The following is a 16047-nucleotide window of genomic DNA, read 5'->3' as shown; positions in this document are numbered from 1 at the left end:
CCATCTTAAACCACACACGCATACACACGCTCACCCATTATAACTCCCCCCATGCACATGCACTCTTAAACCACACACACTTAAATCCCACACACACAACCATCATAAACCCGCCACACACATGTGCACACGCACGCCCATCATAAACCCCCCACACACAAACACACACACATCTTAAACCACACACACACACACACAAACAACTGGCCTCTCGAGCAAAATGTTGGAAGTCAGCCATTTAACTCCGGTTTCATTCATCTTACATCAAATGCTGTTATTTCCAAAGTAATTGAATTCATAATGGATTAGTAACCCAAGCCCTTTGAAAAAACAGAGGCAGGTTCAACATTTTGTAGAAGGAGTTTGTTTTTAAAAGAGCGTTTTAATGTGGGAAAAAAGTTCTGACATTGGGGTAGATTTTCACCTTCAATGCAATGGACAGGTGAGCTCATCCAATAACAACATCTTGCATCAATATAGCAGTTTGGCAATGAAAATAAAAATCTGTCCCATTGTTTATACATTACTGACTGAAAGCAAAACGTTTCATTGTTCAGGGAGGTGATCATTTTTAGCAGTAGTTTCCAGTATCAATTTACCTGGAGCTTGAAAGCACCAAATAATTGCTCAAATACATGAAATCCATCTTGAAACCTAAACTACTGATGGAACATTGTCTCTGGGTGGGGTCAAAGAGAACTGCTGCTGGAAATGTGCCTCCCAGATGCTAAGAAGCCCCTGGAGGTAGGGCAAAGGCCATTAAGAGCCTCAAGGCAGTGGAAGCTGGCAATGGGTGTTGTGTTTTCAGACTCCAGTGAGGAGTTGAGTGGTCCAGAGATGGGCGTGCCACTATCCGTTGCAGAGGCCAGGGGAGTTCCAGAGGAAGCCATTGGAGATGAACAAGGAGGATGTATGGGACAGCTAGTGCAGCCTGGTCTCACAGAAGGTGCTATCCTCCTCAGTGCGTGTACTGGAAGAGACTCAGCTTCATTGAGATATCTGAGCACCAATGGCTACACAGAATGTACCTTTCCAAGGAGGCGGTGGTGGAATTATGTTGTACAATTGAACAGGAGCTGAGGACACTAGGAAGAGGGAGCGCTGAAGCGTGGTCGGGGGGGAGGGGGGGTGGTCAACATCCATTGTCTTAAAGATGACATTGGCATCAATTTCTACAGGCCACCTGGAGATGCATTTGATCTGTCTCAGTCAGCAGTCCATTGCTGCATACAGGAGGTCACAGATGCTTTGTACCATTGGGCTGTCCAACATATCCAGTTTACAACAGGGGCCAAAGGCGGAATTTCCCAGGTACAGGGGGTTCTTGACTGTATACAAGTGGCCGTGAAAGCAGCAGTCAGGTGTTTTTGTGAACAGAAAGTGCTTTCACTTGCTCAATGTTCACAGAGTGTGTGACCACCATGAGCACATCTGGCAGATGTGTGTGAGGTTCACAGGAAACTGTCATAACCTGAACATCCTTCAACAATTCCAATTGCCTGAGCTCTTCCAGGCACCTTCATGGCTGGGTCCCAGGGGACTAGCGGTATCCTCTGAAGACATTGGCTGGAATTTTTCAGTCCCTCCCAACAGCAGAATCTTCCAGTCCCGCCAAAGTGGATGGACATTTGAATGGCTCACCACATTCTCCAGACCCGCCATGATGGGGCCGGAAAATTCCTCCCATTGCTCTTGATCCCTGTGCGCAATCCAACAAACAGCTTAAAGACAAATTTAGTCACATGACCACAAGGGCCACCAGTGATCAGGCCATTGGTCTCTTGAAAATGAGGACTCAACACCTCGATAAATCTGGGGAGCCCTGTGGTATGTACCCTCAGTGGTATCCTGCATCATTATCTGCTGCGCATCAAACAACCTGACACTCCAGAGGAGAGCAGCACTAGAGCCAGAGGAAAACACTGTGAGCGCAATATCCTCAGAGAAGGAGGATGATCATGAAGCATCTCAAGAAGTGCCACTTGACCCAGGTAGTGGGGTAAACATGGCACAGAGATTCACAACTCCTTGAGCTTTTGCAGGAGTGGAGGGGGTGTTGAGCCAAGAATTCCCCTCCCGGTGGTGTGGGTTACTAATCTCTATTCGAAGACCCTCATCATCTGTGCATGCCCATAACCATTGGGTGAAAATACCATCATCAAGACAAATACTCTCGGATGCCTCACCTGTACAGAGAATCCACTCATTAGATTTAATTAATGTCAATAGTTGTATTGAAATGAATGTACAAATTGTTTCAGTTCACTGTCCAACACCATTTTCCTTCATCAAACAAGTTTGTAGGAATAAATAAATGTCATCTAGTGAACCCCCAATGTTAGTCCATGCATCTAGGCCCACACTTAACAGTAACTTCTACAAGGTGCTCCCCCTTCACCTCAGGTTGATGTAGAGTTAGACTTCTACCTTCTTGTCCTGATGGAGTAGACGGTCTTGGCCTCCGTCCTTGAGATCATAGAATCTACAGTGCAGAAGGAGGCCATTCGATCCATCAAGTCTGCAGTGACCACAATTCTACCTGGGCCCCATTCCTGTGACCCCTCATATTTGCCCTGCTAATCCCCCTGACACTGGGGTTAATTTAACACGGCCAATCAACCTAGCCCTCACATCTTTGGATGCTTGAACCTTACTGGAGCCCGGCATATTTGGGGCCACCTGCACCTACGAAGGGGCCACCTCAGTCATCAGAGCAATATCCAGTGTGTGTGTCACTGTGGAAGGTGCTGAGGGTATGTCATCAGCTGTGAAAGCACCCAGAGAAGAACCCCCATTGCTTGAATCCTGCCCGTCCCCTGCCCATTGAGGCCTCACGTTAACTCCAGTGCTTGCCTGGAGTAGTTAAGCTCCTGCAAGAGTGAACGTGGGCAAAGCCAGTGCTGCTTCATAGCACCCACACATTTCTCATCCTGAGGCAATGGAAATGTGCAGCACCATGCCATGGAGATGGCAAGATGAGGCAGCTATCCAGCAGACGATGTCTGTACATCTCAGTGCTAACATTGCTTGATATGGATCCATGCTACCACCTGGCCCTCAGTTTTATAGGCACTTTTCAATAGATGCTGGGCTTCCAGATGCCAACTAGTAATGCCATTCCCCTTTCTGGACTATACCATGTCATTAAATCTCTTCCTGCACTGGATCCAGTTTTGGGCAATGAATGCTCATCTCTTCCCAACTTCTGCCAGCTCCAGCCAGGCCTTCTTGGTTACGACTGGTTGCTTCCCCCCTTCCCATCCTCTGGAAAAGGACCTGCCTCCTTTTATGGGTTGCCTCCACATGGAAGGGGTTGCTGAATCGTGGGCTGATCCTCCCTCTTAATTGCCACTACCTAAACTGCCCGCACCCCTTGTTTCAGGGTTGCAGTTGACTGACTGGTCCACCAATGGCTTTTAAAATTGCAGCTGCAGCCAGGGATAGTGGCGTGACCCACCATTAATAGTACGGCTGCCTCGTCGGCAGCAAGTTAATTGGCTGCTGGAGTGAAAATTCCAGGGGAATTTTGATTGAATTTATTATTGTCACATGTATTGAGATACAGTAAAAAGTATTGTTTCTTGCGCGCTATACAGCAAAGCATACCATTTATAGGGGAGAGGGAAAGGAGAGGGTAGTGTCACAGACATAGCTAGGGTGTAGAGAAAGATCAACTTAATTTTAGGGAGGTACATGACCTCAGACTTTTGTATCTTTTTCCCCCGACGGAAGAAGGTGGAAGAGAGAATGTCCAGGGTGCATGGGGTCCTTAATTATGCTGGCTGCTTTTCCCAGACAGCGGGAAGAGTAGACCGAGTCAATGGATGGGAGGCTGGTTTGCGTGATGGACTGGGCTACGTTGACAACTCTTTGTAGTTTCTTGCAGTCTTGGTCAGAGCAGAATTCCCACAGTCTACATGTGTGTGTCAGTGATGCGCTATTCAGACACGAGGCTTGAAGCTCAGTAAATGAAAGGCTTTTATTTACTGTTAACGAAGCTACCAGAACTTATATACACTATCCCAGACTGAAGGGGTCCCGGCCAGAGCAGGGACTCTTATACCTCTCCCAGGAGGTGGAGCCCGACTGAGATGTGCCACAACACTACAGTACAAAGGTGTAACAACCCCACCCTAACCCCAATAGCACAATCCAACAGTAACATATGTACACCCTTGTAGTACTGGCCAGCCCCAGGCTCAGCACTATCCAGTGGGAACCAACGATGGTTCACCACAGTCAGCAAAACACATTTCCTCCTGATGTGAGGAACACAACACAGTCAGCAAAATCCTGCCTGTGGTATGATTATTAGTTGCTGGTCCATTGTTTATGAATGGATAGAAGCTCCGAACACAGACTATGCAATTAATAATGTCTACATTATTCTCATTGCTGTGTGGTCTTGCCTATCCATGAAGCTGAGGTAAGGTTAAGGTGCTGTTTTTATTTTATGGTTGTCAAGGTGAGGAATTACCTGGTGATCAGTGATTCCACTTTGGAATTTGGGCACCCTTCCAAATTTAGTATCAAGCACTCCCATGTCGAAAGTAGCAAGGACCACGTGCAGAACAAAGCTCCACCTACTCCACCCCAGTGTGGACTGTAGTGCGACTATCTTATGTTATTGAACACTCTTTGAAAGTTAAGTGAGGATGAACAATCTCGCAGACTGTTTGGCTTGTTTTGACACAGCTTTCCCTTCTAAATCTTTTCATTGCTTTTGTAACTTGCACAGTAGAAGACTGCACTCGTCTTGAAGAAAGGGTTTTTCAACATTCATCAGTCAGTGCTGTTGCTAACACATTGTTCTTTGCTGCTCTAATTAGATGCAGTACTCTCTCAACTGACCCTCAGAGACACTCAAATTACTTTGGTAAGTACATTTATTATATTATATATTTGACCAACAGTATTAAATATTATTTTATAACCTTCTGGAGAAGTCAATACTGAAGGTCTCCTCTGTAGACTTTTTAAATGAATAGAATAAATTTGATGTCAACAGAAGCTTCAAGAGCGTGTTTGCTTTTGATCCGTCTGTATGCCGATTATTTAAAATTTCTAAGAAATATATATCATATTTCCCGATTCTACTTCTGCGTACAACTTGCACCTTCCTTTTTTCACATTTTGGATCTAGATTTTCATGTTTATCTGAAGGTTTTTTTTAAAAACCCAAGCTTATTCTTGCCTGCACCACAAATATCTCCTCTTCTCACCCACTCTTTATAGCTTGAGGACTTGGACTGAGTTTTAGCATTGGAGCATTAGATTTGTTCCTCTTTAGTTGCACTTGGCTTTCTTTGGGTAGGTTTCAAATTGGCTTCCGTTGCATGGGATGGCCGCACCAATTCCTGCTGGGAATTTCTATCTGAAGTGTAATGCATGGGGTGTATTTGTTATTTGCAGCCTACAATTTCTGCATTCAATCCTTTTTGCACATTGATCCTGGTATGAATAAGGAATCCTCTGCTGAGTAATTAACAAACAATTTACCAACAAAATACCATGGTCAGATTGATAGAATCTCTACAGTGCAGAAGGAGGCCATTCGGCCCATCGAGCCTGCACCGACAACAACCTCACCCAAGCCCTATCCCTGTCACCCCCTGTATTTACCATGCTAATCCCCCTGACACTAAGGGGCAATTTACTGAAGCCATTCAAACTTAACCGCACATCTGGGAGGGAACCAGAGCACCTGAAGGAAACCCATGCAGACATAGGGAGAATGTGCAAACACCACACAGTCACCCAGGGCCAGAATTGACCCCGGGTCCCTGGTGCTGTGAGGCAGCAGTGCTAATCACTGTGCCACCGTGTCGATTCAGCGGCCATGGTTGAGATTTGCAGAGGTAAGTCACTGCCGGTATGGGGCACACACTGGGGGTTTTGTTATTATTGTCGAGGTGTACTGTGTACTCTGAGCACAGTGGTTAGCACTGCTGCCTCACAGCGCCAGGGACCCGGCTTCGATTCCCGGCTTGGGTCACTGTCTGTGCGGTGTCTGCACGTTTTCCCCATGTCTGCATGGGTTTCCTCCGGGTGCTCCGGTTTCCTCCCACAGTTGGAAAGACATGCTGGTTAGGTGCATTGGCTATGCTAAATTCTCCCTCAGTGTACCCAAACAGGCGCTGAAGTGTGGCGACTAGGGGATTTTCACAGTAACTTCACTGTAGTGTTAATGTAAGTGTACTCGTGACACTAATAAATAAACTTAAAAGTTAAACTTCATCTTTGCTAGGGTAAGTTATGGAGGGACTGTTAGTCATAGAAATAACAGTAAGAAGTCTAACAACACCAGGTTAAAGTCCAATAGGTTTATTTGGTAGCAAAAGGCACTAGCTTTTGGAACAGGCTGTCCCTTCGTCAGGTGGGTGGGAGTTCTGATCACAAACAGGGCACAAAGACACAAACTCAATTTACATGAATAATAATTGGAATGTGAGTCTTTACAGCTAATCAAGTCTTAAAAGTAAAGACAATGTGAGTGGAGGGAGCATTAAACACAGGTTAAAGAGATGTGTATTGTCTCCAGACAGGACAGTCATAGAAATAATGTGGAGATGCCGGCGTTGGACTGGGGTAAACACAGTAAGAAGTTTAACAACACCAGGTTAAAGTCCAACAGGTTTATTTGGTAGCAAAAGCCACACAAGCTTTCGAGGCTCTGAGCCCCTTCTTCAGGTGAGTGGGAATTCTGTTCACAAACAGAACTTATAAGACACAGACTCAATTTACATGAATAATGGTTGGAATGCGAATACTTACAACTAATCCAGTCTTTAAGAAACAAAACAATGGGAGTGGGGAGAGCATCAAGACAGGCTAAAAAGATGTGTATTGTCTCCAGACAAGACAGCCAGTGAAACTCTGCAGGTCCACGCAACTGTGGGAGTTACAAATAGTGTGACATAAATTCTGATTCTAGGATCGCATGATAAAGACTCAGGAGGAAAAAAGCAGAAATATTTATGTGAAATAGTGTGACATAAACCCAATATCCCGGTTGAGGCCGTCCTTGTGTGTGCGGAACCTGGCTATCAGTTTCTGCTCCGCGACTCTGCGCTGTCGTGTGTCGCGAAGGCCGCCTTGGAGAACGCTTACCCGAATATCAGAGGCCGAATGCCCGTGACCGCTGAAGTGCTCCCCAACAGGAAGAGAACAGTCTTGCCTGGTGATTGTCGAGCGGTGTTCATTCATCCGTTGTCGCAGCGTCTGCATAGTTTCCCCAATGTACCATGCCTCGGGACATCCTTTCTTGCAGCGTATCAGGTAGACAACGTTGGCCGAGTTGCAAGAGTATGTACCGTGTACCTGGTGGATGGTGTTCTCACGTGAGATGATGGCATCTGTGTCGATGATCCGGCACGTCTTGCAGAGGTTGCTGTGGCAGGGTTGTGTGGTGTCTTGGTCACTGTTCTCCTGAAGGCTGGGTAGTTTGCTGCGGACAATGGTCTGTTTGAGGTTGTGCGGTTGTTTGAAGGCAAGAAGAGTCGCGGAGCAGAAACTGATAGCCAGGTTCCGCACACACAAGGACGGCCTCAACCGGGATATTGGGTTTATGTCACACTATTTCACATAAATATTTCTGCTTTTTTCCTCCTGAGTCTTTATCATGCGATCCTAGAATCAGAATTTATGTCACACTATTTGTAACTCCCACAGTTGCGTGGACCTGCAGAGTTTCACTGGCTGTCTTGTCTGGAGACAATACACATCTTTTTAGCCTGTCTTGATGCTCTCCCCACTCCCATTGTTTTGTTTCTTAAAGACTGGATTAGTTGTAAGTATTCGCATTCCAACCATTATTCATGTAAATTGAGTCTGTGTCTTATAAGTTCTGTTTGTGAACAGAATTCCCACTCACCTGAAGAAGGGGCTCAGAGCCTCGAAAGCTTGTGTGGCTTTTGCTACCAAATAAACCTGTTGGACTTTAACCTGGTGTTGTTAAACTTCATAGAAATAAGCCAGTTCTCCTGATAAAACTCATCAATTTTATTAGCATGTGCCTTACGGTCATCAAACAGTTAACCATAACACAATGTACCTTTTACAGCACACTCAGTGACGTGGCTCTTGCACAACCATGTTCACCTCCAATCTTAATTTCCTAAGTCCTTGATCACGTGTACAGTATTTGATAAAATGCCGACTTTGTTTTTGGCAGCAAATCATGAAGGCTGAAATTTTCCTGCCCTTCCCGCCCGTGAGATCTTTCAGTCCCTCCGATGGCGAACCCCTGCTGCGTGATCCCTAGTGGTGAAGGGTGCAGGGCACGCAAAACCCCATGGAGATCGGCGGGACTGGAAGATCCCACCACTGGCCAATGGCGGACCACCTCTGCCACTGAAAAATACTCCGTGGAGGGGGAGGGAATCCTGCCCCAAGTGTCTTGCTCATAACCCAGAGCATTATTATGAGCAGAGAAATCTGTTTTCCATATTCTGTCACCTCCCTTGTTTCAACTCACGCTATCTTTCCCCATTTCCTTATTTGATCGTGACCTCATGCTGCTATTACCTCCTTCTTGAGAAACCATGACAGAGTACAATAATCCCTGTGACCTTCGCATTGAGGTTCTTTCCAGTTATGTCAAATAAACTTTTTCCAATAACCCTTTGCTACATGGATTGAATTAAGAAATAGAATGGATCAAAATAATAAATATGCATGTAAAATTGATTCAGTGGCACGGAGGCACAGTGGTTTGCACTGCTGCCTCACAACGCCAGGGATGTGGGTTCGCTTCTGGCCTTGGGTCACTGTCTGTGTGGAGTTTGCACATTCTCCCCGTGTCTGCGTGGGTTTCCTCCGGGTGCTCTGGTTTCCTCCCACAGTCCAAAGATGTGCTGGTTAGCTGGATTGATCATGCTAAATCGCCTCTTAGTGTCCCAAAATGTGTAGGTTAGAGGGATTAGCGGGGTAAATATGTGAGGTTAAAGGAATAGGGCCTGAATGGGATGCTCTGTCAGAGAGTCGGTGAAGGCTCAATGGGCCAAATGGCCTCCTTCTGCACTGTAGGGATTCTGTAAATCATTGTGGTAGATTTTTACTTTAACTGCCCAGGCAGAAATCAAGCACTTTCTTTAACGTGCCCAACAAGATTGCTACTTGGTTGATGAATTTGAAAATGTGCCCCCATGACTGAATTTGTGCACCTCCCTGAATGCATTTTCTTTTACAAGTAACATTGAAATTAAGGGCAGGAGGAGGCAATTCAGCCCCTCAAGTCCATTCTGTCATTTAACATTGGCTGATCTTATCCTGGTTTCAACCCCACTTTCCTGCCTGCTTCCCATCGCCCTTCATAATCTAAGAAAGGTACAGTCTAAGTCCAAGTTGCTGTTTTGTTGTTGTTGTTTATCACCCAGCAATGGATCTCGCCCTTTCACCTCAAATTCTAACCAAACACAAGTGTCTGTACAGATGTGCTGCTCCCACTTTACTTTTAATAGTCATCCCTAGGCCTAAGTTCTTAGGGCATTTATCCCTGTTTCCCTGAGATGGTGGTGTTGGGCCTTCTTGAATAAGTGGCTCACTGGGTTGTGTCAAAGGTCAGACCGGTCAGCCATGTTGATCAGATCAGGCCATGTCAGGTAACGAAGCAAATCAGATTTTAGTCAATCCAACTATGCTCAGGTCATTTTTACTCGTTATGTTTGGAAAAGAATTATGTACAATTATGTGCAATTCCAATTCACAAAATGTCACGATGACAAATTTAACCCGTCAATCTCTACTTTGTTAATTCAGGCCTCTAGATTTTTGGCCCCGTAATAGCGACAACATTGTGCCCCTCCTTACTTCTTTCATTCTTTTCTATTATAAATAAAACATATTATAGGGATGTGTATTACATTACTAATAATTATGCTAGTTTAAAAGTTAGGGCGTGATTTCAGGACTTTGGGTGGGATCTTACTAAAAAATGGCAAAGTGTCAGAGTCTGACTGAAAACCGACAAGATTCTGGCAGCTTCTCTCTCCAGATCTTCTGACACTTTGTCAAAAAAAAGACCAAGTGAGCAGGTTTCACACCGTCATGTTGAGGGGCGGGGCCTAGACACAATGGGGTGGCGTTTTCAAAGGGCACCCCGATCAAAGCAAAAAATAACCTCCCCCCTCCCACCACAACCCAGCATAGAGGTCTCAGGGGCTTCTATTCCCCCCCCCCCACCGACTCCCGCTACCCCATGGTCACAGGTGCCCTCATTCCCTTCCACCCTCCACCCCCGCTCCCCCAGCGATCAGAGCCGGCAGCACCCCCCTCCCCTCGGCAAACAGTCATTGGCGACATGCCCTCCTCTTTTCTCCTGAACATCACCAGCATTTCCACTGCTCCTATGTCCACTCTTCCCCCCCACCGCCACCGCAAGTCAATAAATCCCCCCCTACCCCCACCATTGAGACTCTCACTGGGGTCCACCCCAATCACTGCTCGCTGGCTTCGGTTGGCACTACCAGGTGGGCACTGTCAGATCGGCACAGTGTCAACCTGGCAGTGCCAACCTGTGCCAGAGAGCAGTGCCAGGGAGCTATCTGGCCATGTCCCTCTCCCCCCAGAGGTTATGCACACCATTACACCCCCCAGGGAATCTCCATGACAGGTTCATATGACGTCACAGTGGCAAGGTTTGAAACGATGGCAAGGGGTCGATATATGGGTCTACGGCGAGGGGCAGTGAGGAAATTGAGATCTCGTTGGCGAGCTTCACGATTTCTGGGTTTTACTGGCCAATCACCCTAACCCGCACATCTTTGGAGTGTGGGAGGAAACTGAAGCAGCTGGAGAAAACCCACGCAGACACGGGGAGAATGTGCAAACTCCACTGAACCCCTGCTGCCATTCCCATGGACAGAGAGCGTAGGCTCAAGATCGCCCCCTATGGTAGAAGGAAAAACTTCCCATTGTTAGTGTCGGAAAATCAAAAGCAAATCCTCGACGGGTTTGGTACCATAAACTATACTAAGCAAATATATTCAAATCCTGCACATCAATGAGTGCAGTGGTGGAAACCAGACAAAGATTGGTAATTCTGTCATAATGCACAATATCAGGGAGATAGTTCTAACCCCTGCACGATGGCGCAGTGGTGAGCACTGCTGCTTTGCAGCGCCTGGGACTCGGGTTCAATTCTGGCCTCGGGTCACTGTCTGTGTGGAGTTTGCACATTCTCCCCGTATCTGCGTGGGTTTTCTCCAGCTGCTTCAGTTTCCTCCCACACTCCAAAGATGTGCGGGTTAGGGTGATTGGCCATGCTAAATTGACCCTGATGTCAGGGGATTAGCCGGGTAAATGTGAGGGGTTACGGGGATAGGGCCTGGGTGGGATTGTGGTCGGTGCAGACTCGATGGACCGAATGGCCTCCGTCTGCACTGGTGGGATTCTATATAACTGATGGCAATTACTATGTTTCTTTTGCATAATGAAGAAAATAAGATTGGCGTAAGAGGATGTGTCATCCGTCAGCACAATGAACTGTTAAGCGGGAACTCCGAAAGGCATCATCCTCCGACTCCTTATCTACGAGAATTCCACATTGTGGGAGATCATTGAACAGTGGCAACCTATCCTAATCTGATTGGAAATGTCGAGCCATTTAACAGGAGACACTTCATTCAGCTCCAGACAGGAGCTGCTGAATTTAAATGAGCCCTGCCCGAATATTAATAACTCGGACACTCTGACTTCTTCAGAAGCCAACAATAAAATACAGTGCAACGGGACAAAGGTATATAATAGCCAGTACAAAGTAATCCCAAACAAATCCGAAAGTATGTGTGGCTGGGGTCTGCTGAAGCCCAAGTTTTTGCAGGTTATCAACACACCAAAGGGCATGCTCTTCTTCCTCTGCAGTGCCTCTTTTCTCCAAGGGATGATAGTAAACGGATTTATAAACACCGTGATTACCTCAATCGAACGGAGATTTGACCTACGCAGTTACCACAGCGGCATGATTGCCAGCTCCTACGACATCGCGGCCTGCGTCTGCCTGGTCTTTGTCAGTTACTTTGGCGGCAGCGGTCACAAGCCCCGCTGGCTTGGCTGGGGGGTTCTGATCATGGCTCTGGGATCCGTGGTGTTCGCCTCACCTCACTTCATCTCCGGCCATTACGTGGTGAACGTCTCCGAGCACATTGGCTTGTGCCACTCTAACCAGTCTACGCACTGCAGCGAGGGTTCATCCAGCTCATCCAACTACCGGTTTCTGTTTATGCTTGGGCAGTTCCTGCACGGCATTGGAGCAACTCCACTCTACACCCTGGGAGTGACCTATCTGGATGAAAATGTCAAGTCAAACTATGCTCCTGTGTATATCGGTGAGTTTAAGTAGAAACGATGATGTGTACAGTCTTTGCTATGTTGAGTTTGCTCAGGCCTTTGTGAATCATGAGCGTGATCGTCATGGCAGCAATTGGACCGGTAACGCTGCGTGCTTGTGTATCTTTAAGGCTGAGAAGTGTGACCTAATTTCTTCAGGTAACAACCAATGCCTCTTTCATAGAATCCTACGGTGCAGAAGGAGGCCATTCGGCCTATCGAGTCTGCACCAACCACAATCCCACCCTGGATAAAAGCAAATTACTGCGGATGCTGGAATCTGAAACCAAAAGAGAAAATGCTCGTAAATCTCAGTAGGTCTGGCAACATCTGTAAGGAGAGAAAAGAGCTGATGCTTTGAGTCCAGATGACCCTTTGTCAAAGTGTCATCTGGACTTGAAACTTGTAAGAAGTCTCACAACACCAGGTTAAAGTCCAACAGGTTTATTTGGTAGCAAATACCATAAGCTTTCGGAGCGCTGCCCCTTCGTCAGATGGAGTGAAAATCTGTTCTCCAACAGTGCACAGAGACACAGAAATCAAGTTACAGAATACTGTGTTCTGTGTTTAGTATTCTGTAACTTGATTTCTGTGTCTCTGTGCACTGTTGGAGAACAGATTTTCACTCCATCTGACGAAGGGGCAGCGCTCCGAAAACTTATGGTATTTGCTACCAAATAAACCTGTTGGACTTTAACCTGGTGTTGTGAGACTTCTTACTGTGCTTACCCCAGTCCAACGCCGGCATCTCCACATCATTGAAACTTGTCACAGAGTGTGACCCCAAGCCGGGAATCGAACCCGGTTCCCTGGCGCTGTGAGGCAGCAGTGCTAACCAATGTGCTACCGTGCCGCCCACACGGTTTGGGAAACAAATAAATGTGTAGGGCGCTTCCTTGAGGCATTTGCTGCCCTGAGGCAATAACTTTGGGAGAAGTGGGATAAAAATGGTGATTCTGCCTCATTATGTTAATTGTCAGAGAGGAAAGAATCCTGAGGGAATCCTTGCCAAAGCTGTAAACTAAAATGTGAATGTTGTTAGCCAAGAGATCGTAGAGATCTGGTTCCAACTATATTATTTACTTGTTGGAGCCCACTGAGAACTCCAAAGTATGGTTTGAGAATTCTATCTTTGACAGCTGCTTTGGGGGAATGATCCAGTCTTTCAGATATTTTGCCCATTTGGGAAGATTTCGAAGCAAAAGCCATCAGATCTCCCAATTTGGAAAAAAAAATGTTTTTATGCCTTTAAAATGACACAAGACTTGCTCTTGAAAATTGATTTGATGGAGTTGGGAAATTTTTGAAACAAGTTGGCCCTGCTTGTTTGCCTGCATATAAAGGCCATTAATTTGTACAGATCATTGTGCAAATTTGCTTCATTGCACATTCCGTAGTCAGAACACATGTTTCCTTGTACACCCCACCTCCCCCTTAAAGCATTTCTTTCTCTGATGGAGAATCCAGCTGAAATTGATGGATGAATCATATCACGCTAAGAATGCTCATTTTTGTGTGAAGATTAATACAGCCATGTACTAATTGCTCTTGCAATTGTATCATGCAACTGTAAACTCTAGCCTGTAGATGTGAAAGCAAAGTGAGACTTAAGCGATGGGGAATGATAATCTCACATGGCTAACTGAAGAGCAACATTGGTTTACCTGGGCACTGGTAGACAAATGTGTCAGAGTAGTTTGTATCATTTTCAAAAGATAAACTGTAATCACGAGATTTTCTTTTAGGACTGAAATCCAGAGGAACATTTTTTTTCAGACTTTGAACAAGTTAATTCGACCGGAAGTTCTTTCAGGGTCAGAACACCCTGGAATTCTGTTTTTACTGGATGGTTCTAAACAATGTCAAAACTGGCGCTTTCATCAGCACCATGCTGTTTTCCTACTCAATGATATCAACGCAAATTCTTTGATGTTGTTCACCCACTGCTGCCAGCGAGAGCGGAGAATTTGGCGCTCAGCCAAATCTCCATTCACAGCGGCGGGACCGGAGAATCCCAGCCGTGGACGAGTTTGGAGAATTGCAACCATCATTATTTTATTCAGACCAAAATGCTTTTCTCAATAAATTTGCTTCACTCAAACCTCAAATTGACTTTAGCAGTCAATAGCTTGGCCCGCCTGTCAGTAATTATTGGACACAATTAACTTTTATTCACTGCCAGGGGGTAGTGCCAGGGCACTGCCCTGGTATGTGCCTCACATCCTGGGGGCTATACTTGCCTATACACAAACATAAAGGGCAGAATTCTCCAACCGCGCTGGTCTAAAAGCCGGAAATTCCCGTCCGACTGCCAATGGGCCTTCACATTGTCCGCAACCCGCCCGCTACAATTGCAGCGGTGGGTGAGGTGGGAGAATTCCCGCCAAAATAGGGGTAAATCCAGGAAAAGTGGCATAAACAGTTTGGGCCTAAGGAGAGTGCAGAAGACATGCTAGTTAGGTGTATTGGCCGTGCTAAATTCTCCCTCAGTGTACCCGAACCGGCGCCAGAGTGTGGCGACTAGAGGATTTTTGCAGTAACTTCATTGCACTGATAATGTAAGCTTACTTGTGACTCATAAATAAACTTTAAACTTTATATCGATTGCTTCTTTTGCTTGAAAATTTAATCTTCAACTCACTTAATCATTAATCTACATTAATCAATCACAGCATGTTTAAGGCTTAATCAAAACGAATTAAAAGTAACTTTTTAATGACATGAAACAAGATAATTCAACCAGAATTTCTTTCAGGGTCACCTTGCTCTATAATTCTACATGAGATGGTTCTTTAACAACAACTTCAATGCTGGATCCTTTAATCAGCACCATGATCAGATTTTATAGAATCACAGAGCACAGAATAGGCCCTTTGGCCCATCGAGTCTGCACCAACACATTAGAAACACCTGAACTCCCACTTAATCCCATCTGCCGCCACTTGGCCCATAGCCCTGAATGTTATGGTGTGCCAAGTGCTCATCCATATACTTTCTAGAGGATGTGAGGCAACCCGCCTCTACTACGCTCCCAGGCAGCGCATTCCAGACCATCACTATCCTCTGGGTAAAACAATTTTTCCTCACATCCCCCCAAAACCTGCTGCCCCTCACCTTGAACCTACGTCCCTTCTTGACTGACCCTTCAACTAAGGAGAACAGCTGCTCCTTATCCACTCTGACCATGTCTCTCATAATCTTGTACACCTCGATCAGGCCATCCCTCAGACTTCTCTGCTCCAATGAAAACAACCCAAGCCTATGCAACCTCTCTTCATACCTTAAATGTTCCATCCCAGGCAGCACCCTGGTGAATCTCCTCTGCATCCCCTCCAGTGCAATCACATCCTTCTGATAATGTGGCGACCAGAACTGGACACAGTACCCTAGCTGTAGCCTCACCAAAGCTCAAAACAACTCCAACATGACTTCCCTGCTTTTGTAATCTATGCCTCAATTGATAAAGGCAAGTGTCCCATAGGCCTTTTACATCACCCTACTAGCATGCCCTTCCGTTTTCAGAGATCTGTGGACAAACATGCCAAGGTCCCTTTGTTCCACAGAACTTCCTAGTGTCCTACCATTCACTGAGCACTTTCTTGTCAAATTACTCCTTCCAAAGTGTATTAGCTCACATTTTTCAGGGTTAAATTCCACCTGCCACTTATCTGCCCATTTGACCATTCCGTCTATATATTCTTGTAGCCCAAGACACTTCGC

General features: G+C 46.0%; 1 protein-coding gene across 4 annotated transcripts in view; it reads left to right on the top strand.

The window, feature by feature from the left end:
* The window catches only part of slco4a1 (solute carrier organic anion transporter family, member 4A1), a 192891-nt gene that overhangs the window by 119331 nt on the left and 57513 nt on the right, over nt 1–16047 (top strand). For all 4 annotated transcript variants that reach the window (XM_078236701.1, XM_078236702.1, XM_078236705.1 and 1 more), the window contains 2 exons: nt 4830–4876; nt 11438–12326. In XM_078236701.1, coding sequence (XP_078092827.1) covers nt 11594–12326 — 733 coding nt within the window. In that variant the 5' untranslated portion in view covers nt 4830–4876; nt 11438–11593. The remainder of the gene's footprint in view (nt 1–4829; nt 4877–11437; nt 12327–16047) is intronic.

This window comes from Mustelus asterias, chromosome 20 (genome assembly GCF_964213995.1).
Source record: "Mustelus asterias chromosome 20, sMusAst1.hap1.1, whole genome shotgun sequence".
Classification (NCBI taxonomy): domain Eukaryota; kingdom Metazoa; phylum Chordata; class Chondrichthyes; order Carcharhiniformes; family Triakidae; genus Mustelus; species Mustelus asterias.
This window is presented reverse-complemented; position numbering and strand designations above follow the sequence as displayed.